At 38.6% G+C, this 22,316-nt stretch overlaps 1 protein-coding gene and 1 pseudogene across 2 annotated transcripts in view; both read right to left on the bottom strand.

Moving 5' to 3' along the window:
• Nucleotides 1–10,212, bottom strand: part of LOC127438592 (roquin-1-like) — a 44,213-nt gene extending 34,001 nt beyond the window's left edge. For both annotated transcript variants that reach the window (XM_051694285.1, XM_051694286.1), the window contains exons 1-2: nt 10,107–10,212; nt 3,221–3,648 (exon numbers count right to left, since the gene is read on the bottom strand). In XM_051694285.1, the coding sequence (XP_051550245.1) occupies nt 3,221–3,451 (231 nt within the window). In that variant the 5' untranslated portion in view covers nt 3,452–3,648; nt 10,107–10,212. The remainder of the gene's footprint in view (nt 1–3,220; nt 3,649–10,106) is intronic.
• Nucleotides 10,213–10,694: 482 nt separating this feature from the next.
• On the bottom strand, nt 10,695–19,293 carry LOC127438071 (SCL-interrupting locus protein homolog; annotated as a pseudogene).
• Between the last annotated feature and the right edge of the window lie 3,023 nt (nt 19,294–22,316).

The following is a 22,316-nucleotide window of genomic DNA, read 5'->3' as shown; positions in this document are numbered from 1 at the left end:
ATGCTAGTTCTTGACACCTATAGATAGTTATCGTACACCTTAAGGTAATTCTCGTACACCTAAATATATTACTCTTACACCTAAAGATAATTCTCGTACACCTAAAGATAATTCCTGTACACCTAAAGATAATTCCCGTACACCTTAAAATACCTTATGCACACCTTAAGGTAATTGTCGTACACCTAAAGATAGCTCTCGTACATATAATAATAGTTCTCGCCCACCTAAAGCTAGTCCTCGTACACCTAAATACATCACTTTTACACCTAAAGATAATCCCTGTACACCTTAAGGCCCCATATAATTCAAACAAAATCGAAGAACGAATGAGTGTGACGTAATTTCTAACCCAAAAAGTGGTGTTTTGAGTTTGTTTCAGTGGTTAAAACAGCTCACCAAAATATTTTGTACTGGCTGATAAACACCTTCATACTGCAATTGGTCAATGTCATGTCAATCACATAAGAGATTTGTCTGTATTCTGATCATTTATACCTGTTTGGCACTATTTAATACATCCATATTTCCAGCAGTATAATCAAATACAGTAGCAGTTATAATAAATGGGTCACTGGTACATATTATGGCCGCGTAGCATGTTAGTGAATTAGCGTCATGAATGCAGAATGTAAACACGACAAATGACACATTATATACTGCAAATAGCCTATATTACTTGAAATCATAATTAAGTGGTTAAAACAGTATCTTTTACTGATCTCATGTGAATTCTACTCATAGAATGAGGAATGAAGTCATTGATAACACATTTTAATGTCATATTAGTTGATGTTTAACTTGTAGTCTTGTGCATCCTCATATTTAAATGCTCCTCTAAACACCTCCCCCAGCAGCATGGACATTGTCCAAATATTCACGAACAATATACCATTGCTCGACTGTTTCGAACAAACTTGTTTTTGCTCTGAGCGAAGGACTTTGCCGTTAGTGTTCTGATTTAAAGATAGCTCTCGTATACCTAAAGATAATTCCCATACACCTAGCGACAGTCCTCGTACACCTAAAAATAGTTCTTGTACACTTAAAAATTGTCCATGTACAACCAAAGATGGTCCTCGTGCACATTTATTTAGTTTTTATTATACACCTAAAAATAGTTCCTGTACACATAAAAGGCCTTGTTTGCATTCTTCACATAACTGGGCAGAACAGATGAGCTTTTGAATGCTGTAGGCATTCCTCTAAACATTTCACTCCTACATGCATAACATGTTCACACCCACAGAAAACATCATGTATAACAACATCATGTGCGTTGTTAATAACAAGAACAGGGAGAGGAACAAGTATTTTTCCAAAAAAAGGGCTGTTGAGGCTGTCTAATTTGGATGGCAATATGTAATTGGACTATAAAATGCACAATGATTGCAATCATTTCAAAGAATCACAACATGCCAATTATGTAATAACTGTGAGAGGCCTACCCGTCACCAAGGGTGTGTGTGTTTTGTGCCTAATGTTGAAGGATTTTTACAGAAATCAAAAGATCTGGGCTGGGAATGAAGGGTAAACAATGTTGATTCAACTTTTATTGTCTTTGAGGTTTTCCTTGACTGTCACCGTCATGGAAGTGTCATTAGACTGCATGAACACTAAGTTCTCCTCCTCTGACCATGATGACTCTGCTGAAATCTGCTGTTAGTTGGACAAACACACACAAATCTACAGACATGCAAACATCACATGCTTCAGTACGTCACATCATGGCTCCAATCCAGAATGACAAGCTGATTGTTAGAAACGCCCTGTGATCTATTGAATATCAACATCTCTCCATTCTGCCCATGACCTTTTCTTTGCTACCGCTACATCTTTTTTCATTCAGAAAATCAAGCAGTAAACACCTTCAGCTAAATTGCAACTGCTGCATTGTCCGCATTACCAGTACAGTCTGGTCTTTTTGCCCCATGTTGTGATCATTATCGCAGTCATTTAGAAAGGGATAAAAAGTGCATTGTTTGAGTGACAGGGAACTGCGGTAGTTCTACTTCCTTGTCCTAGCTGTTGTATGACTTTGATTGAGGCTAGGGTGGGGGCCAAAACTTACAAATATATGGCATTGGGGGCCTGGGTAGCTCAGTGTTAAAGACACTGGCTACCACCCCTGGAGTTCGCTAGTTCGAATTCCAGGGCGTGCTGAGTGACTCCAGCCAGGTCTCCTAAGCAACCAAATTGGCCCGGTTGCTAGGGAGGGTTGAGTCACATGGGGTAACCTCCTCGTGGTCGCTATAATGTGGTTCGTTCTCGGTGGGGCGCGTGGTGAGTTGAGCGTCATAAGATCATAGCCACATCATAAGATGCGCGGGTTGATGTTCTCAGACGCGGAGGCAACTGGGATTCGTCCTCCGCCACCCGGACTGAGGCGAATCACTACGTGACCACGATGACTTAAAAGCACATTGGGAATTGGGCATTCCAAATTGGGAATAAAAAAAAGAATAAAAAAAAAACCAAGGCATTCATATGAGTTAAGCATATCTGGTACAAATAAATGTGTTCCTTGCTTGGTACAGAGTGAACTATCCTCATCTTGTTTACAGTAATGTCTCATTGGTCTTTTGCGCATTTCAAACTGAACTGGGGTCAGCGCTTGGTTCACGGTGCATTGGAAGCTTTGCGAGCGCGATCCAAAATTAGCACTCACAAAGCACAGGTAAAAATTGCCAACGGCAAGCACACTGCAAAAAAATCATTTTCTTGATTAGTATTTTTGTCTTGTTTTCTAGTAAAAACATCTAAACATTCTTAAAATCAGATATATTTGCTTGACAAGGAAAATGGTATAATTCTAGCATAAAGGGAAAACAAGTTTATTTTCTTACCCCATTGGCAGATTTTTTTTTTTTTTTCTTGTTTCAAGCATAAAGTTTACTCCATTTTTTATATCTTATGCCATTTTGCTTGTCAAGTAAATATATCTTGTTTTAAGAATATTTTACTGGAAAACAAGACAAAAATTCTAATAAGAAAATAATTTCTTTGCAGTGTAAATAAAATATATTTATTTTGCCGTGGCCAGAAACTTTATAAGGAACTATAACATAATGCTTTGGTATAAATTGAATTATTAGAATAAGCTAAATAATGCCATTGAGATCAAGGAATATTCATGTCTGAGAAATTCTCAAATCACTAAGCATTGGAAGGTGTAACAAAAAATTACATTTGGACCCTGCCTGCGTGTGTCATGACTTACCTGTCCACTAACAAGCTGTAGAAGGGCAGTGTTGACGGGCAGTTGCTCGATATCCGTGTTGATTGCGGTCTGATCGAACGGGCAGGCTTTGCGATGCAGTTTGTTCAGGCACATTTTGCACACGGTGTGGCCACAGCCCAGGCTGATGGGCTTGCGATGGCTCTCCTCGAAGGTTTGTGTGCAGATGGGACACAATAGAAACTCGGTCCATTGCGGGGCTTGCACGGGCATTGTAACGAAGTGACAATGATGCACTGGTCCCAAAGATCTTCTCTTACTGCAGCATTAGTTTTTGTATTCGTTTTGTGTAAAACAATATGGCAAGTCCTATAGGTTCCACTAGAACCAATAACGCTCTTCCAAAGATCAGAATGTTTAAATATTTTCTGGCATTGTGGGCGTTCAGCACATAGTGTGAAAAACATAACCTGCAAAACAGAACAAATCACAAATTAGAGAGAATTAACTTGGAGATTTTACTATAAAGAAGGTTCTAGCTTGGCAAAACATCACATATTAACGTAAACACTAATAGGTTATTGTTTAAAAAAAGTTTTCAACTTTCTAATTGATTGTTTTCCAAAGTATGCCATTATGGAGAGCATTTTCAAAAGTCTCTGTGGAGGGAAACGCCATTCCAGTTTGAACATAGCAAAATCATCAACACGTTTTCAAATGAAAATATATTAAAGTGGACATGGACTTACACTGTGTTCATGTCATGTCGGAATTACTAATTACGAGATGGTATCTCGGAGATTCTTCGTCTTTAAGATGTTCATGTCCTCGGAAGTTATTTTTGTATGGGAACATTCATAACGCCAAAAAGGCTTTGTTGTTGATGCCAGCAGAATATTTATCACTACATTAATTCACCTCTATATGTTCTTGCTAAATGTTCCAAGAATAAAGGTAACAATGGCATAACAAAATGGCAATCGAACAGAAATGTGGTCACTATTACTTTTAACTGTTGAGGTTGTTACAATATTGGTTCTTCTTACATGACGACAAGACAAGCTTTCCTAGAATTCCAAGTTTATAACTTGTAATTACGAATTCCATAAGGAAGTCAGAATCTCGTAAATATGGTATTTCTGACATGATTTGAACTCACCATAAAAAATAAAATCATGAAAATTCATTTCATACATTCAATGACTTAAACATGATATTCATTCAAATATATAATGATATTTATAAAAAATACTTCTTGAATAATATGGTGAACATTTGTATGAAATCCTTTTTGAGAAATAATAAAGATGCATTTGAGCATCTTTTGAGCATCTGTGGGATGTGCTAGACCAACAAATCCGATCCACGGCGGCTCCACCTCCACCTTGCTAATGTCTTGGTGCGAGATACCACAGGACACCTTCAGGTGTCTTGTAGTCCATGCCTCGGTGGGTCGGCACTGTTTTGGCGGCACACGGAGGACCAACAGCATATTAGGCAGGTGGTCATAATGTTAAGGCTCATCAGTGTAGGTTAAGTGCACAGTGTTTGGTGAGTCATTTGGGACACAGCTATGGATTAGCTACATTTCTAAGAGCGTGGCAGCTTAAACTAGATTTAAGATGCAAATTGACCCAAGTAAAGACTGTAACTAGTTTGAAGTTATTTTGGTGTCAAAGAATTCTAACCAGGAAAAAGCCTTTTGACTAACATCTAAACCTTTCAAGCATTTTGGGTATGAGGAAGGCTTTTGGCCAAAACATCTGTTTTTAAGTCCTCTACTGCTAAATAACCAAAAAAAAACAATTCTAGAGACATTATTTGAGTGCAGACCTTCTCTTATTTTTGCGATAGTTCCTTGGCCTCAGCACCTGAACATGCAGTGACGTTTGTTTGAAGGCTTTTAGCATTCAGTCCCGGGAACTCCAGAACAGCAGCAATAACCTGACTCATCATTTATTATAGCTTAGTCTGCTAACCGTACCTTAAAGCATCTCAATATAGCCATTATATTTCAAAAACAACACCCTCAGAAAACACAACTTAGGGGGATTTCAAATGACTAATAATGCGTGTTGTTAGACAGTTCCACTGGGAGACATCACAAGGAAGCATTAATCAAACAAAAACATGTTACGTGCCACACACTGTGACTCATCAGACAAACATCAAGGCTGCGTAAATGTGTTTCAGGAGAAGCAAGACAGGAATTCTAACCCATAGGGAGCAGAAACATGATCCAGAACAAGTACGTAGTTGCATTTGTCAAAAGTAGGTTGAAGATGTAAGATGAATACTATTTCTGGACTGAATATCATTTCCTGTCTGAATACACTGGATAAATTGTACAACTTTTAGAAGCACACAACTGACCCTTTGCTAAGCTCCACCCCCCTTGGTTACTATTGCTTGCTCTGACAAGCTTTGCAAAAGAACTGCACGGTTTTTGGCAAAATATTCTCCTAAACAGAATTGATAGTCCCCTTTTTCTCCCAATTTGGAATACCCAATTCCCAATGTACTTTTAAGTCCTCGTGGTCACGTAGTGATTCACCTCAGTCAGGATGGCGGAGGACGAATCCCAGTTCCCTCCACGTCTGAGATCGTCAACATGCGCATCTTATGATGTGGCTTGTTGAGCACGTGTGGAGGCTTCACACCATCCACCGCGGCAACCACGCTCAACTTACCACGTGCCCCACTGAGAATGAACCACATTATAGCGATCACGAGGAGGTTACCCCATGTGACTCTACCCTCCCTAGCAACCAGGCCAATATGGTTGCTTAGGAGACCTGGCTGGAGTCACTCAGCATGCCCTGGGATTCGAACTAGTGAACTCCAGGGGTGGTAGCCAGTGTCTTTAACACTGAGCTACCCAGGCCCACGGAACTGATATTCTTAAGTGCGCTGGAATGAAGAGTGACAAAGGCATAATTATCTGATGTTTTTTGTAAGTGGAATTTTTAAATTACACAGTAATTTGATTGAAAACTGTTGGGACTGTGAAACAGAATTGAGGCAAACAATTATTAGTCACTTAAAGAGAGAAAAGTGTCATTTGATGGCGATTACACACCTGATAACATTAGTATAAGTGAACAGAACTGCTCATAACGTCTAATAACACTCACTATGATGCGGTGAACACTTAATTTACACCTTTAAGACCTGAATCGATACATAAATGAATTAACGTTACCTTATTAACTTTAGTTTACCTTAAAGCAAATGTAGGTGTCCTTGCGGATGTAATACATGTTAATTTGGGAATGAGGGCTGACACTGTTTAATCCATAGCATGCTCTTAAGATTTATTTAAAGATCTTTTTTTTTTTTTTTTTTGGGATAATTTCTCAAAAATTCCGCTTAAAACTACTCATAACACATATCACTCCCATAGACTTTTGTTGTAAAAAAGCAAACGCTTATCAGAGAAATGGAGGACGGCAACAGTAGCTAAGATAGGATTGGTCAGGAATGCTTTTAAGCTGGGGCTTGGCAAAGGGTCATTTGCTTCAGACTTGTAGTAGCTACAATTTGGCCGATTCTCATGAAACCTATCAGAAAATCTTTTGGTCCCATTTTACTCAAGTCAAAAAAAAAAAAAAAAAACACGAATACATTTTTTTATTTTGCATTTCAACAATGACACCTATTTTTTACATTGTGACATTTTCATGACAAGACCCTCCAATTCACATTACAGCAATGTGAAAAAAAAGGTCATTATGATATTCGCATTACCGCAATGTAAAAACGCTTTATAATTTTCTTTAATAAGTGTCCTATTTATACACTCACTAAGCACTTTGAGGAACACTATAGTCCTAATAAAGTGCCCGATGTGTTCTTCTGCTGTTGTAGCCCATCCGCCTCAAGGTTCGACATGTTGTGCATTCTGAGACACTATTCTGCTCACTACAATTGTACAGAGTGGTTATCTAAGTTACCGTAGCCTTTCATCAACAAGGTGTTTCCATCCACAGAACTGCACTCACTGGTTGTTTTTTTATGCACCTTTCTGAGTAAATTCTAGAGACTGTTCTTCATGAAAATCCCAGGAGATCAGCAGTTACAGAAATACTCAAACCAGCCAGTCTGGCACCAACAATCATGCCACGGTCTTTTCCCCATTCTGATGGTTGATGTGAACATTAACTGACGCTCCTGACACATATCTGCATGATTTTATGCATTACACTGCTGCCAAACAATTGGCTAATTACATAATCGCATGAATAAATAGGTGAACAGGTGTTCCTAATAAAGTTCTCAGTGAGTGTATGTCATGAGACTTTCAATTTCAAGATTTTAATAAAAAATAAATGCAATAAACAAAAAACAAACTGTGTTACGGTAATAAGAATCATCATTGAAAACAATGGGAAAAGTGAATGTAAAATGAACAGACGCATTACGGTAATGAGAATTTGGGGGGTAAAATGTGGCTTAAGGGGCGGTCACACTAGGCTTTGAGCATGCACATTTTTTTGTACAACGTAACGGACCAGGATATGATGTCACACAGGAGGACTTCTGGTGTAAGTAAATAATACATCTCAAATAACAAATATTTTCTTAATGTTAAAATACATTGTCAACTCACTTTCCTGCAACAATAAAACATGCAGCTTTAAAATATGTATTCTTTGTTTTGAGCCAAGAGGTCAGCGTGTGACATTTCGATACTCTATTGGGCATGCGGCGCCCTCTCGTACAAATTCGCGGTTCAGTTCACAAAGCTTGAACTTTGGTACTCAGCGTCGTATGAAATTCCTTCGCATGAGGTTGCGTTTCCAGCCAGCTGCATTCGGATGCGTTTGAATGGGAGTGAATGGAGCGCAAAGTGTAGCATGACCGCCCCTTTAGTGTCCTGAAAATAATGTCACAATGCAAAGAATCTTAATGGTCCTCAATGTAGGCTTCATTTTCTTTATGCATAACATAATTTCATATATTTCTGTGCTGTTTGGAAACCTCCACCCCATCGTAATGACAGCAAGAATGCCATCTTGCCTTTCGCAAAAAATTCTCCAGTACTTTCGACTATCATTAAATGGTGTGCAAGTGGGAGAATCACACCCTTCAGTGGAAACAACTATAAAAAAAAATGGCTTGAACTTTCTCAAAGCCTTTCATAACTTTTACCTAACAGACACATGTATACATGTGATTCAAATGCATGCTGTTATATACAGCAGCCGCCCATGCAACAAAGGTACTTCCTCTTGTGGTAGCCATTAAAAGCATTGTTTAAAGTGGGCACACCCACTCACTTCCTGTATGTCACATACTGGTTCATTGGCACTACAGATTTCCCCATGTCTATAAACAGGTATGTGAGGTGGGCGATCAACTGGTTTTGACAAAAGCAAACCTCTGTGTTGACACTGGTGTGGGAAGTGTATAACCTGGCATGTGAGCACCAGGAGGCAAGCCTGTTCTGACAGGTACCTTGGTAATGTGTAAACCGTATCTCAGAACCCCCCCTAAAATAATTTATGCCAAAAATGCAATATAATCATAAAGTGGCAAATAGTTTGGAAATTGGAAACTTGGAGGACAACATGTGGCAATGAACCCGTTTATCTACTAGATATGACTAATTTAAAGGCATATGACATCTATGATGGCGTGTTATTTATTCGAAAGCTGATTTACATTCCTGTCATTCGGTTACTTAAGAAAAATGACTTACAAAACCGACCTGCCTTGCTACTGTAGTCATGGAAACTCACCATTGCCTTTAGACAATATCATGCCATTTTTACACACACACACACACACACACACACACACACACACACACACACACACACACACACACAGGAAATCCCCTAAAGCTGTTTACCAAAGACTTGAAGTGCCATTTGAATCATACAATAAGGTTTAATTATGTATTGATCAATCACCTCTGGTTTCTTAAAAAAAAAAAATCACATCCTATTTGATCTGTTCCAGGAAAGACGGCAACAATGAACACATTTAATTGAGCATCACGAAAGCCAAAAGCAGCAAAGCAAATGTATTATAAAGCCAAAAGCTTCCCAAGAACTCACAATAAAAGACTTCTTGTGAAACTAGATTAGATTTCTATTCTTCAGGCCCTGCAGGAAATGGGAAAACGAGACAAAGCCCACTGACTATGGCTGCTCATAGTTGAAATGTTTCAGATAGTCACATAAATTCCCAGAACTTTATATAACTGTGTCATTTCATGTTTAGTGGTTTATTTGAGCCCATGCCAAGAAAGAAATATTAAACCGAAAGCTCTTGAATTGTCTGTTTGAAATGCTATGCTAGTCAGCTAACATGTTGAAAAACAAATAGCCCTTTCTAGATGTTAAATAATCTAAAATAGATTACTAAAAAGAAGCAGCCTTGTATATCGTTTCTAAATATTAAATACGTTACATTTAAAGTAAACTATCCAACGTATAGGCGGTTCTGAACGATTAAAAACCAACAGAAATGTTAATGTTAAATAACGGCCAGCCGGTGTGCTAACAAAACAAAGCATGTAGCTTTCGGCTAAAACGTCAGGTAACAATTAAAGCGGTTATACTATAAAGCTACTGGTGTCTGTAATAATGTGAGTTTTAAAGAAACTGTTTTAAAGCCAACAAACTGAACAGTAACCGAAAATAAAATATATGTTTAACTAAATTACGTGATCGTGTACATTAGCATTTATGCTACACCGGGTGCTGCATCTGCAAAAGCGTCTTACGTTATAAAGCTTGAAACGTGTTTTTAAACAAATCTTTAGCGATAACGTCAATTTGATCGTTTTATATGCGATTCTCGGTGGTTTTCTTAAGATTTTCGGTTATTTCACATTGTGTAAAACGCTGTATTTTTTGTTAATGCATACAAGTTAAAGGGCAATAAAACTACATGATGTAAGGAGAAATTATGTACTTACAATATTTGGTTAAAGCTCAATCTTCACAGAAGAAGGGCGAGAGTTGAGTTTCGCATGTGCTATAATGGAACTTTCTTTGGAGTGACTGACTGACTCTCAGCGCTCCAGTGAATGAACTACAGGATTGCGCAACCAGAGATCATCATGAGCTCCATCACACTCATACTGCATTTAAGTTCATGACTGTGACTAAAACATACTAGACAGCCTTTGTGAAATCGGTGCCTGGTTTGGCATCTCTCTAGGTTTTAAAACACAGCTCATCAGCCTTATCTTTGGTAAGGGATGATGATAAATCAGAGAGGTTTTATCTGAGGTCTCATTCGCATTAAGAACCACAGATTACGTTTTGGAAGAAATGTTTGTTCATGCAAAAATTCAATCATGCTGCCAGGATGTTGCTTTATGGTTGCTAAAGTGGTTTGACTGAATTTTAGTGCATTGATAAGTGGTTTCTAGTGTGTTCTGAGTGGTTGCTAGGTGGTTTCTTTAGTCATCAAAGCCAAAAGAGCCCACACCTACATTTCTATGACATTCTGGTTCCTAAATATGGCTTCAATATGGCAAGTCTATGGTTTTGTTGTTTTTTTCTTCTTTAATGTCTGTAGCACAGGCTGTGTGGTTTGCGATACAAATTACACCTCAAAGTTGAATATTTAGGGTTATGAATGAACAAACCATGCTCTATCTGGATACATGAATTACAGATGCCAATCAAGAAGTTTCTGTCATCAATACAAGTTATATAAAAAGAATACATCACTCCATTTAATTATGTGAGAAACACATACTTGCAGGACTATAAAAAAAGGACATACAAAAGACAGAAAAAGTCAGTAGTATTTCTCCCTTTCGTCTCTCCGCTGAAATGAGTTGCACCCATTTTAGGAACATAATCTGAGAGAGACAAGTAATGCCAAAAATAAGAAAATTGGTAAAAAAAACAAAACAACAACCATTAATAACTGCACATGGCACTTTGGAACTCATCAAGTAAACAAGTAAAAACCTTTCAAGTTTCCGCAAGAAAGAAAAAGAACAGTTAAAGCCCCTTAGGGCTAGACAAAAGATAAAGTTTACAGAAAATAATACATACTTAAAAGCTTTCCGTGGAAAGACTTTGTACACTTAAAAATAAAATCATGTTACGACTGTGTAAACAATGGATGAAAAAAACATAAGGTGGAATCTGAGGGCTATTTTCAAACTCGAAAGACTCCTCAGATCCCTTTAACACATTTCCACATGGTGAAGTTTCCGACATTCCCCATGACGCATTTTAGAAGAGTTTGGGTAGCTGCCGTAACCTACTCAAATACAGAAAATTTCCCACCGACCCCTGAGACTCAGAGTCTTCCCATGTCCTCTGGTTTTCAGTTAGCGAAGACCTGCGTTGAGACAGAACGTTCTTTGCAACATTCTCCTTCTCTGGGTTAGTACTGCCCAGCACAAGAAGCTGCATTTTGGGGCACAAATCTCAGATTAACAGCTCTTGAGAGTCCAGAGGAGACACATTGAGATTGGTGACTGGTAGAAGCTGCTTGTTTGTAATGTTCTTGAGAACCTCAGCACTTTGATCTTCATGTTCTAGCCAAATGCTCATGTTCTTGAGGTTTTGTGCTGTACAGAATACCCAATAGCAGAGTTAATCAGCACGGAGTCCTCTTGTTGTTCTTCACTGCCATTTTCTCCTTCAATTAGTCCATATTTCTTCATGTACTAACAAGTAACTAGAGACATATTGCTAGGGGACAATATACAGAGTCAAACACTGCTCTTTTCTGGAGCGGACCTTCTCAGGAGAATTGCGCTGGGGTCTAAGTCTTGATAGTTGTGAGTCACTTAAATACTTAAGTGTGATGGCATTGGCTTCAAGGGTCAGGTCTAAGCTGCCGCTAGGTCCTCAAATACTGGTCCCGACAGGTTTGGAAAGAGCCAGTCTTGGTATCACTGCCTCAGGGTTAATGCAAGCGAGGGCGCTAAGAGAAGATGTTAATGAAAAAAATTACTAGCAAGAAACCAGACTTTCCAAGGCCCAAACAATCAATTATCATGTATTGTTGATTGAGCTACAGCAGGTTTTTGCGTAGTCGAGCTAGTCTTCATCGGTCTGTCCTTCATCCCTTCAATATTTGAAGGGAGGACATCAGATGAAGTGACATTAATGTCTTCAGGTTGACCTGAGTCATTAGCGTGCAAAACCAAACAAAATAAGTCAGCTATCTAGCTTATGAGCTAGATTTATTTGTAGGAAGTTGTTGCTCACGATGACGTCACAGTGACATAATTTTGTTGTTTACAAAAAGTTGTAGAAGTACACCAAAAATCATGCAAACGCCTTTATGCATTTTTAAGATATGCACAATCAAACATGGAGGCCCCGTTTGTTTTGGGACACCCGTTATACTTTTTTTTTTTACATTCTTTACTTATTTTAGGTACAAATTGGTAGTAGAAATGTATGTTACTAGCATTCGCCATAATATCTCTAACTTGCTTGTGTTGCATTCGAATTCCAGGCTAAATACTTACTGTGTGTCAATTCTTTCGGATCTTGGCCACAAAAGCGAAGCCAATTGTTGAGGTCCACCGTCCGTTTAACGTGTATACATGCTAGACAAAGCCAAACTTCAATTGCATTATCCAAGTCTGTTAGTCTGACTTTGCAAAAATCAGGCTGGTACGATTTCAGGTGGACTTAAACAATAATTAATCTTTTTCAAGGTGTCATGTAAAAGCTGAAGTCCAACTGAAATCGAACTTTTAAAGCACAAGTAAATGTATTGATTGACTATGTCATTGTCTATACCTGGTACATTCCACAGTTGAATATGGTCTTTCCCCGAGTAGAATCTAGCTCCACGTTCACCCCAAACTGCTGGAGTTGTCTCAAAGTGGCACTTAAGACTCGGTCCTGATCTGTTGGAGTGTCTCTTTGCTTTGTGCATGGAGGAAGTTGTTGGCGATTTCCTTGACTGAAGGCGTACAGGGGAAACACTGTCTGTTTTGGACACTCTGTTGGTCTTGTTCCACTTTGTCCTCCTCACTAGCAGAATCTTGAGGACGACTTCTCACCTGTCCCTGGAGGAATAAAATAAAATAAACGAAAACATCCATATTATAATGTGTTCGCAACAACTGTATTGTTTTAGATTGTTCCATTAAATGTATTAAAATAATAAGAGTAAGAAATGGGCCTTACCAGTAACTCTTGGTAAATCTTGGGTCATCCATTTCTCTATTTTCAGAGACATCTTTGCTTTGTGAGTGATGGTACATGCTAGTGCTTTCACCCAGCACTGGACTCTGAAACTAATGAGCTCCAAAACCAGACGATAAGCTGTCAAGAAGACAAAGAAATTAATTATAAAGGCCAAAGTATTATTTAGTTTTCCATGTAATGCAAATGTCATCATCAGCACTGTATGAGTGGACTGTCTGCATGCAGCCCGGTTTTTCTAGACAAGCCAACAGTCCGCGTCATTGCTCGTCATCAGTGCATGAATCAAATGCATCCGTAATAGGGCTGCACAATTTGGACAAAAGTCATATTGCGATTATTTTGAAAAATAATGCAATTTGAACATTGATATGATAAACAAAACTAGTAAGTGATTTATATTGACCAAAACTAGGTAACTTTTTCCCCCATGTTCTACTGCCAATTAAAAAAAAAAAGCTACTCTATAAGGTCTCGCACAGGAGTCCTCTTAAAAAGAACCAAACTCAGACCTTTTATTTCAACATAAATAAATAATATATTTCACATTTTACCTGTCCTCTGTGTTCCTGTTTTTGTCCACTTTGTGATATGGTCTCAAGCTCAGCCCACTATTCATCATTATTTTGGAACACAGTTGACTTGAATATTATTATTAATATACAATAGTAATATATTTCTGAAATAAAATCTTAAGTTGCATGGAACATTGCTATGCAGCCCAATTAAACCAAGAAGTTCTAAACCATCTAGCTTTTATTTTGGCGACATCTGCATGAAGAGTTTCTGTTTGTGGCTGAATTCACAACAGCTGTATAATATGCCCCTCATTTTCATATCTTTTCTTCCTCTGTCCACAAATACCCAGTGACATGGGCATAACTTGTAACATATTCCAAACATATTTGGAATAACACAAAAGTGAAATTAAAGTGAATCTGGAGTGCTTTGAAATAACGTGCTCCGCGCTTGCAAGCAAACGGAACCGAACGTGGAGCACATCTGTTATTTGGAGCATGAGATTGAGTCTCACGCGTGCTCTTAGAATGCGCAACACACTAATACCATACAAACAGAAGAGATTTGCTTACATAAACTTTGAACCATGCAGCGCGCACAGACAAATTATTTATTTAATTAAATCCCAGCCATTTGCGGTTTAATAAATCGCGCAAGGACTAATCGCAATTTCTATTTTATTTCGATTTGTGCAGCTCTAGTCCGTATGGGCTTGTGGTCAAAAGAGTGCTTAAACGTGCATGAGACAGGAACGCGGAAAACCAAGTAAACCCTTAACATTAATAAGCATCCAAAACTCACATCAGACCAAAGAAACTTTGAAGTATCTACCTAAAACTACCTTGGCTAAAATCATTCTTGGATATACCTTAATTTAATGTGTCTAGCAACGCAAATTCTGGTCCAACAAAAACAGACAATAAATGTCCTCAACAGATCAGGAAAAAGGCCATCAAGAGGTTAAAATTTGATAATTACTCGTGTTGGAGATGTTGGATGTAGATGAGTTTCTGGACACTGCTCTTCTGAGATTTGAGGTGTGTTTTCAGATCCAAGTTTGGAAGTGACTGTACAGCCATACTGACCTCCAGACTTTGGCTCCATTTCAATTCGCCATTCCAGACTTGAGGCCTCATGTGCGGAGGCTGCCTGAGGCCCATTCCAAAACAAACGTGCTCCTAAATAATAAACAATGATGGACAAGAATGTAAGGAAAGATCATATTGAAGGGATCTGTTAAATGATCCAAGTAACCTTTTTGTTAAAAACACCTGTTCCTACAGCATTGCTAACACTTGTTCATTTTGGTTGCTCAGGTGATGTTGCCGTCCGATTAGCTCTTTCCTGTTGTCTGTCAGGCTCACCAGATGGTACTGGAGGAGTTTTGCTCTGAAATTCAAGTAGTTTCTAGATCTGTTAAAGAAATCATTAAGAAACTCAACTACTGACAAGGTACAACAGATCAGTATAAAAGTTATCAGCATGGCATAAATTTTATGGAGCCCCTTAGAGGACAGAGAGGGTATTTATTTTGTGAAATACACTTGTCAGCCACAACATTAAAACCACTGACAGGTGAAGTGAATAACATGTATTATCTCATTACAATGGCACCTGTCAAGGGGTGGGATATATTAGGCAGTGAACAGTCAGTTCTTGAATTTCATGTGTTGGAAGCAGGGAAAATGGGCAAGCGTAAGAATCTGAGCGAGTCTGACAAGGGCCAAATTGTGATGGCTAGACGACTGGGTCAGAGAATCTCTAAAACGGCAGGTCTTGTGGGGTGTTCCTGGTATGCAGTGGTAAGTACCTACCAGTGGTCCAAGGAAGGACAACCGGTGAACCGGTGACATGGTCATGGGCGCCCAAGGCTCATTGATGCGCATGGGGAGCAAAGGCTAGCCTGTCTGGTCCGATCCCACAGAAGAGCTACTGTAGCACAAACTGCTGAAAAACTTAATGCTGGCCATGATGGAAAGGTGTCAGAACACACAGTGTATCGCAGCTAGCTGCCTATGGGGCTATGTAGCCGCATACCAGTCAGAGTGCCCACGCTAACCCCTGTCCACCGCCGAAAGTGCTTACAATGGGTACGTGAGCATCAGAGCTGGACTGTGTAGCAATGGAAGAAGGTCGCCTGGTCTGATGAATCACGTTTTCTTTTAGATCATTTGGACGGCCGGGTGCATGTGGGTCGTTTACCTGGGGAAGTGATGGCAGAAGGAAGCACTATGGGAAGAAGGCAGGCCGGCAGAGGCAGTGTGATGCTCTGGGCAATGTTCTGCTGGGAAACCTTGGGTCCTGGCATTCATGTTGATGTTACTGACACGTACTACCTACCTAAAGATTGTTGCAGACAAGGTACACCAGTAGTGGCCTCTTTCAGCAGGATAGTGTGCCCTGTCACACTGCAAAAATTGTTCAGGAATGGTTCAAGGAACTTGGCCTCCAAATTCCCCAGATTTCAGTCCTATTGAGCATCTATGGGATTAAAGGATCTGCTGCTAACGTCTTGGTGCCAGATACTGCAGGACACCTTCAGAGGTCTTGTGGAGTCCATGCCTCGAAGGGTTAGAGCTGTTTTGGCAGCACGAGAGGGACCTAAACGATATTAGGCAGGTGGTTTTAATGTTGTGGCTGATCGGTGTAGTTTAATTTCAATACCTTTATTCATCCTTAATGAAGAGAAACAATGATTTTACTACTGTAATCATAATTTAACCATGATATTCTTGATAAAACCATAATAATACAGGAAAACGAAAGCTATTTTAATTAAAATCATCATTTTGCTAAAAAGCATGGTTACTTTTAGTACAGTAACACCATCATATATTTTTGGTACATGCATCACAGTTTTTACCCAAAAAATTACTGTCATGGTTACTGCGAAACTTTATTAACCACAAACAAAAAATGTGTTACTTTATTAACACTGAAAAAAAGAGGTAACAAAAAATAACTGCGAAGGAACGCATAACGATTAGGGCTGGGTAAAAATATTTTTTTTATGATGCATCGCGATCTTCGAATCTCAATATGGATTCTTAAAGCCTTAAATGTGGCAACCATCAATAATGCAAGTAAATCACTCGCATGTGCAACTAAATCTTGCACTATGTGACTAAAAATGTCTAGTGATTAGCCACTTACTGGTAAATGTTCAGATTTCACTTACCAGTGATTGAGTAGTATAATTAAGAAGTTATTAGCACAGAGATCCTTTCACTGCACATTGAGAGCAAAAGTTTGGTTTAACTGTGTCTAAAGACGAGATCCATGGATCCATTGTCACTGAATAATGTGTATTTTAATACTCTTTTTTTTTTTTTTTTTTTTACATTCAGTTGTTGATTAAAAACAACAAAAAAAGAAACATTTAATTCTAAATCACACATAGATGTGCTAAATAAACCACACACGCCTTCCCTCGTTATATCCGCTTACTGACTGGTGCCAGTAGTCTTAAAGAGACAGTACGTGTTCTACATATAAATGCAAATACTTGTAAATAGTACAAATTATGCAAGTAAACAAATTTAACAAAAATATATATGCAACATAATATGCAATTTTAAGACTTCAATTGATGGAACAGACTGAATTTGAAAAATTTTCAAAAGCTAAAATCCAACCAATTTGATTAAAGACCAATGATAAAATATAATTTATTAAATTACCTAGAAGGGTTGCCTAGAAGTTTCCTTTATAATTAAAAGAGCATTAGCTTTGAATTTCTTTTATATGTAAGTAAAATGGACATTGTAACAGAATTGTGCCCATATGAATCGATACTGAATTGAGAGCTTGTGAATTTAAACAGGAAATCTGTGTCAATACCCAGCCCTAAAAATGGATAACTAATATATTTCCTCCCTTTTCTTCCTGGGGCTCCGTACAAATACAAACCTGGAGTTGAAGAAGCTTCAACTGACGCACTTGATCCATAAGCATCCTGTAAGCGTCAGCAGGGAGACCTAGTGAACCCCCTCCTGGACAGGCCACAAGAGATTGTACCTGGCAGCACTTGTCCCGACAAGAACCTTTAGTGGTATTGACTGCAGGGATACATGTACCATGTGACAGAGAGTAATGGAATGGAACAGCTGCATGGCAAACAGGACTTTTGGTTGGGGATATATTACATCCCAAAGACTGTTGAGGGGGGACAAGCAGTGATCCCCAGGTAGGACAGATTCAGACGTGTAAAGAAGCCCACAAGGATTGTTGACGGCCATGTGCACTGGAGCGGGACATGCGGGTGTCCCTTGCCAGGTGTTTTGATACATGGGACCATGACCAGGTTGGTTGGTGCAGCAACTGCAAGGGTTGGCAGCTGGGGTGCTGTGGAAGAGCCTGTGTTAAGATGGATAAGAGTCTGCACCAAGCATGACTGAACTCTTTCTGGAACTGCTGTGACCTGATGATGGAGGTCCTGTATACATGGCTGGCTGAGGTTTGGATGGGGGACTTTGCAAAGAATGTGGCCATTGTTGATGAAATGAGCCATTGTGTGAAGAAGTGTTCTTTGGTGAGGAAGAGGATGAGGACGATGACACAGATGATGCTGAGGAGCCATCCCTTGATCTTCTATTCATCAAAGGTAACGATTTCCGAGTCATGTTGGTTTTTGGTGTGTGCGCGTTCCTGGATTAGGCTGTTATGTGTGGATATAGATACTTGTCTACATGTTTCCTCCAGCATCTTCACAAGGTCCTTTGCTGTTGTTCTGGGATTGATTGCACTTTTCACACCAAACAAAGTTCATCTCTATGAGACAGAATGCATCTCCTTCCTGAGCAGTACAATGGATGAGTGGTCCCATGGTGTTTATACATGCGTACTATTGTTTGTAGAGATGAACATGGTACCTTCAGGCGTTTGGAAATCGCTCCCAAGGATGAACCAGCCTTGTGGAGGTCCACAATTTTTCATCTGAGGTCTTGGCTGATTTCTTTTGATTTTCACATGATGCCAAGCAAAGAGGCACCGAGTTTGAAGGTAGGCCTTAAAATACATCCACGGGTACACCTCCAATTCAGTACAACTCTTATCAGAAGCTAATTGGCTAATTGTCTAAAGGCTTGACATCATTTTCTGGAATTTTCCAAGCTGCTTAAAGGCATGGGTAACTTAGTGTATGTAAACTTCTGACCCACTGGAATTGTGATATAGTCAATGTGAAACAATCTGTCTGTAAACAATTTTTGGAAAAATTACTCTGTCAAGCACAAAGTAGATGTCCTAAACGACTTGCCAAAACTATAGTTTGCTAATATTAAATCTGTGGAGTGGTTAAACAATGAGTTTTAATGACTACAGCCTAAGTATATATAAACTTCTGACTTCAACTGTATGTAGATACCTGATTTGCAATGTTTCTGGTATGACACTGTTCTCTAGTATGTGGGGCGGCAACCCTTTAAAATCCACGTAAACACGATTCATCCTGTTGAAAACAAGGTTTCTCGGTTAACTGAAGAGTATTTGATCTGATGCACCAATATGTTTCCTTAACAGAATAATTTCATATGTACTTTCCAAACTAGTCAATGTTGATTGTTATTGTAAGAAGTTTAGCAAGTTGAGTGACTTTAGCTTGTTTGCTAGCATGGCAATACCAGTAAATAACGCTGAAATAACTATATCTCCAACTATAAACCTTATAATTTATGCAAGATACAATATGTTTAAAATCTTACATTTGGGCTGCTTGGACTATTTGACCATGCCTTCGTCGTGTTTTAATCGAAACGCACTCAAACTCCAGCTGCACGTGAGGGTGTACATGGACACACATTTGTTAAAACTGTCTTTCCAGCCTGTCGAGCGGTATTAACCGAGCCAAGACGCGTCAATGTTCATAATTGCACTCCTTCAGCGTGCCAGATAAGGTGGAAATACCAGCAGTGTTGTCAATAAACAGTGAAACACAACTCGAAAATAAAGTGTAGCTTTGTTACTAGGCGCTGCAGAAGGGCGGCTCAGCCAATAGAAATTCACTGCCGATGGATGCTCGACCAATCAGAAGCCAGGAACTCGACCCGCTTGCTAGAGGAGCGTTTTTGAATGGCTCTAGTATCTTTAGTATCTCAAGTAGATAATACAATTCGTGTGAATGGTGTTTTATTGGCAATATATTATAGTGAATATTTGTATCTCAATATACGGCACTGTCTAGTTTCAGTATGATTTTTGTCTCCGTGGCTACATATTTATTGTACATTATATCTTGTAATTTATATGAAAGACTTTGGATCAACACTATACATCAGATACATGACATGATATAAAAGATGTTAATCTTTTGTAAACATATTTATAAGGTTTGAAAATTGAATTTTAAGTGAAATGGTACAATAAATAATTATGCTGATATTTAATGCATTTTTGTTTTGATACTTTGTTTTCCGTGTTCCGGATCACATCGCACACATTCGAGCGCTCAGCCTTTCAAAGTATACTCTTTTGACCGCCATTGAATACGAACGCATACAACGCATGCACACTACAACTGCTTTGTGATACTCTTTTAAGGCCAGAGTATACTTTCGTTGTCCGTGTTGCTGATTGCTCCATGCACAGGTCAAGGTCAAGTACTGTGGAGCTAGACCGTTCAAAGCAATTGTAAATAGTTAACAGAATTTTAAAATTAAAGATGCACTCAATAACTTTTGTCTTTGTGTCATCTTGGACACCTAGCGGCTTGGATGCAGCATCATTTAAAATCAATAGGTTTTAGTTTCAGATGCCATTGTATAAATGTAGTATTCACAGTCAGCTATGACTACTTGAATCAATGAGTGAACACGTCAAATAACAGGACAGTTACTGAGATTAAGCTAGTAGTATTCGACTGGTCATGTGATTATAAAATGGCAGCCCCCATGTGCGGACCCTCTCCATGTAGAATAAAACAGCTTTTATAAGTTTACTGATTTGACTGGAGTCTTCATTTTAATGTGAGTGGTCATGATTTCCTACATATATTGCAAAATTTCAAATTATGTCTTTAGGAGTTACACTTTTTTAATGGCGAAAAAATTACTGAGTGCACCTTTAATATACGAAATTTAACAGGTAGCCAATGTAGCGTCGATAAAATTGGGCTGATATTGATCAAATTTCTTGGTTCTAGTCTGCACGCTAGCTGCTGCATTTTGAACCAGTTGAAGTTTATTTATTGAACCTGCAGGACATCCTCCCAGTAATGCATAACAATAATCTAGTCTTGTGGTCATGAACACATTAATTAGTTTTTCGGCATCAGAAACAGAGAGCATGTGTTGTAACTTAGCAATATTTCTGAGATGGAAGAATGCTGTTCTATAAATATTGGAAATGTGATTTTCAAAGGACAGATGGCTATCAAATAAAACACTTAAGTTCTTCGCTGTAGAAGAAGACATGACAATACATCCATCGAGAGTCAAATTATATTTTATCATCTTATTGTTTTTGGTCCAATAATTAGTACCTTTGTTTTGTCGGAATTGAGTAGAAGGAAATTTCTAGCCATCCAGTCTTTGAAATCATTGATACACTCTGCTAACTTGAAAATTGTGAAATTTCATCGGGTTAACTTTCGAGGATATATAAAGTTGGGAATCGTCGACATAACTGTGAAAACTAATTCCATGGTTCCTGGTAATGTTTCCTAGGGGAAGCATATAAAAGGAGAAAAGCAGAGGCCCTAAAACTGATCCTTGTTGCACTCCATACTTAACTTTAGTTTGATCAGACAAATTCCTCATTTACATAGACAATGTAGTAGCGGTCGAAAAAATAGGACCTAAACCAAGCTAATGCCTGTTCACAAATAATTCTCAAGCCTATCCAAGAAAATGTTGTGATCTATGGTTTTGATGGCAGCACTAAGAACTTAAAGCACTAGAAGAGAAATGCAGCCACAGTCAGATGATAAGTGCAAGTGATTTGTAACTCTGATAAGTGCAGTCTCTGTACTATGATGGGGCCTAAATCCTGACAGAATCTTTCATATATAATTTTTTTTGTTTTGTTTTTTTTAAATGATCTAACTTTCATTACAAATGCAGTAATCACTACAAATCAAGTATGGACTATAAATTGTGTGTGCACCACAAAATGTAGTATGCAATACAAATGTAGTATCCATTAAAAATCTGGTATGCACCACAAATCTAGTATGCATTACAAATATAGTATACACCACTCTGGTATACATTACAAATCTAGTATGCATTACAAATGTAGGATACACCACTATGTAGAATCCTCCATAAACCTATTTCATTCCTCAACACTGGACTGAGTATGGAAGCCAGATCCCACCATGGAGGGGAAAAAGGTAATTCTGACATTTAATCTCACAATTGTGACTTTGTTTCTTGTAATTGCGACTTTATATTTCACATTTACGAAAAATAAAGTTGTTATTGTGAGAAATAAAGTCACAATTTGCTAATTATTGTGAGATGTAAAGTTACATA

Source organism: Myxocyprinus asiaticus, chromosome 49 (assembly GCF_019703515.2).
Source record: "Myxocyprinus asiaticus isolate MX2 ecotype Aquarium Trade chromosome 49, UBuf_Myxa_2, whole genome shotgun sequence".
Lineage (NCBI taxonomy): Eukaryota > Metazoa > Chordata > Actinopteri > Cypriniformes > Catostomidae > Myxocyprinus > Myxocyprinus asiaticus.
The sequence above is the reverse complement of the archived record's forward strand: the minus strand, read 5'-3'. Positions and strand labels throughout refer to the sequence as shown.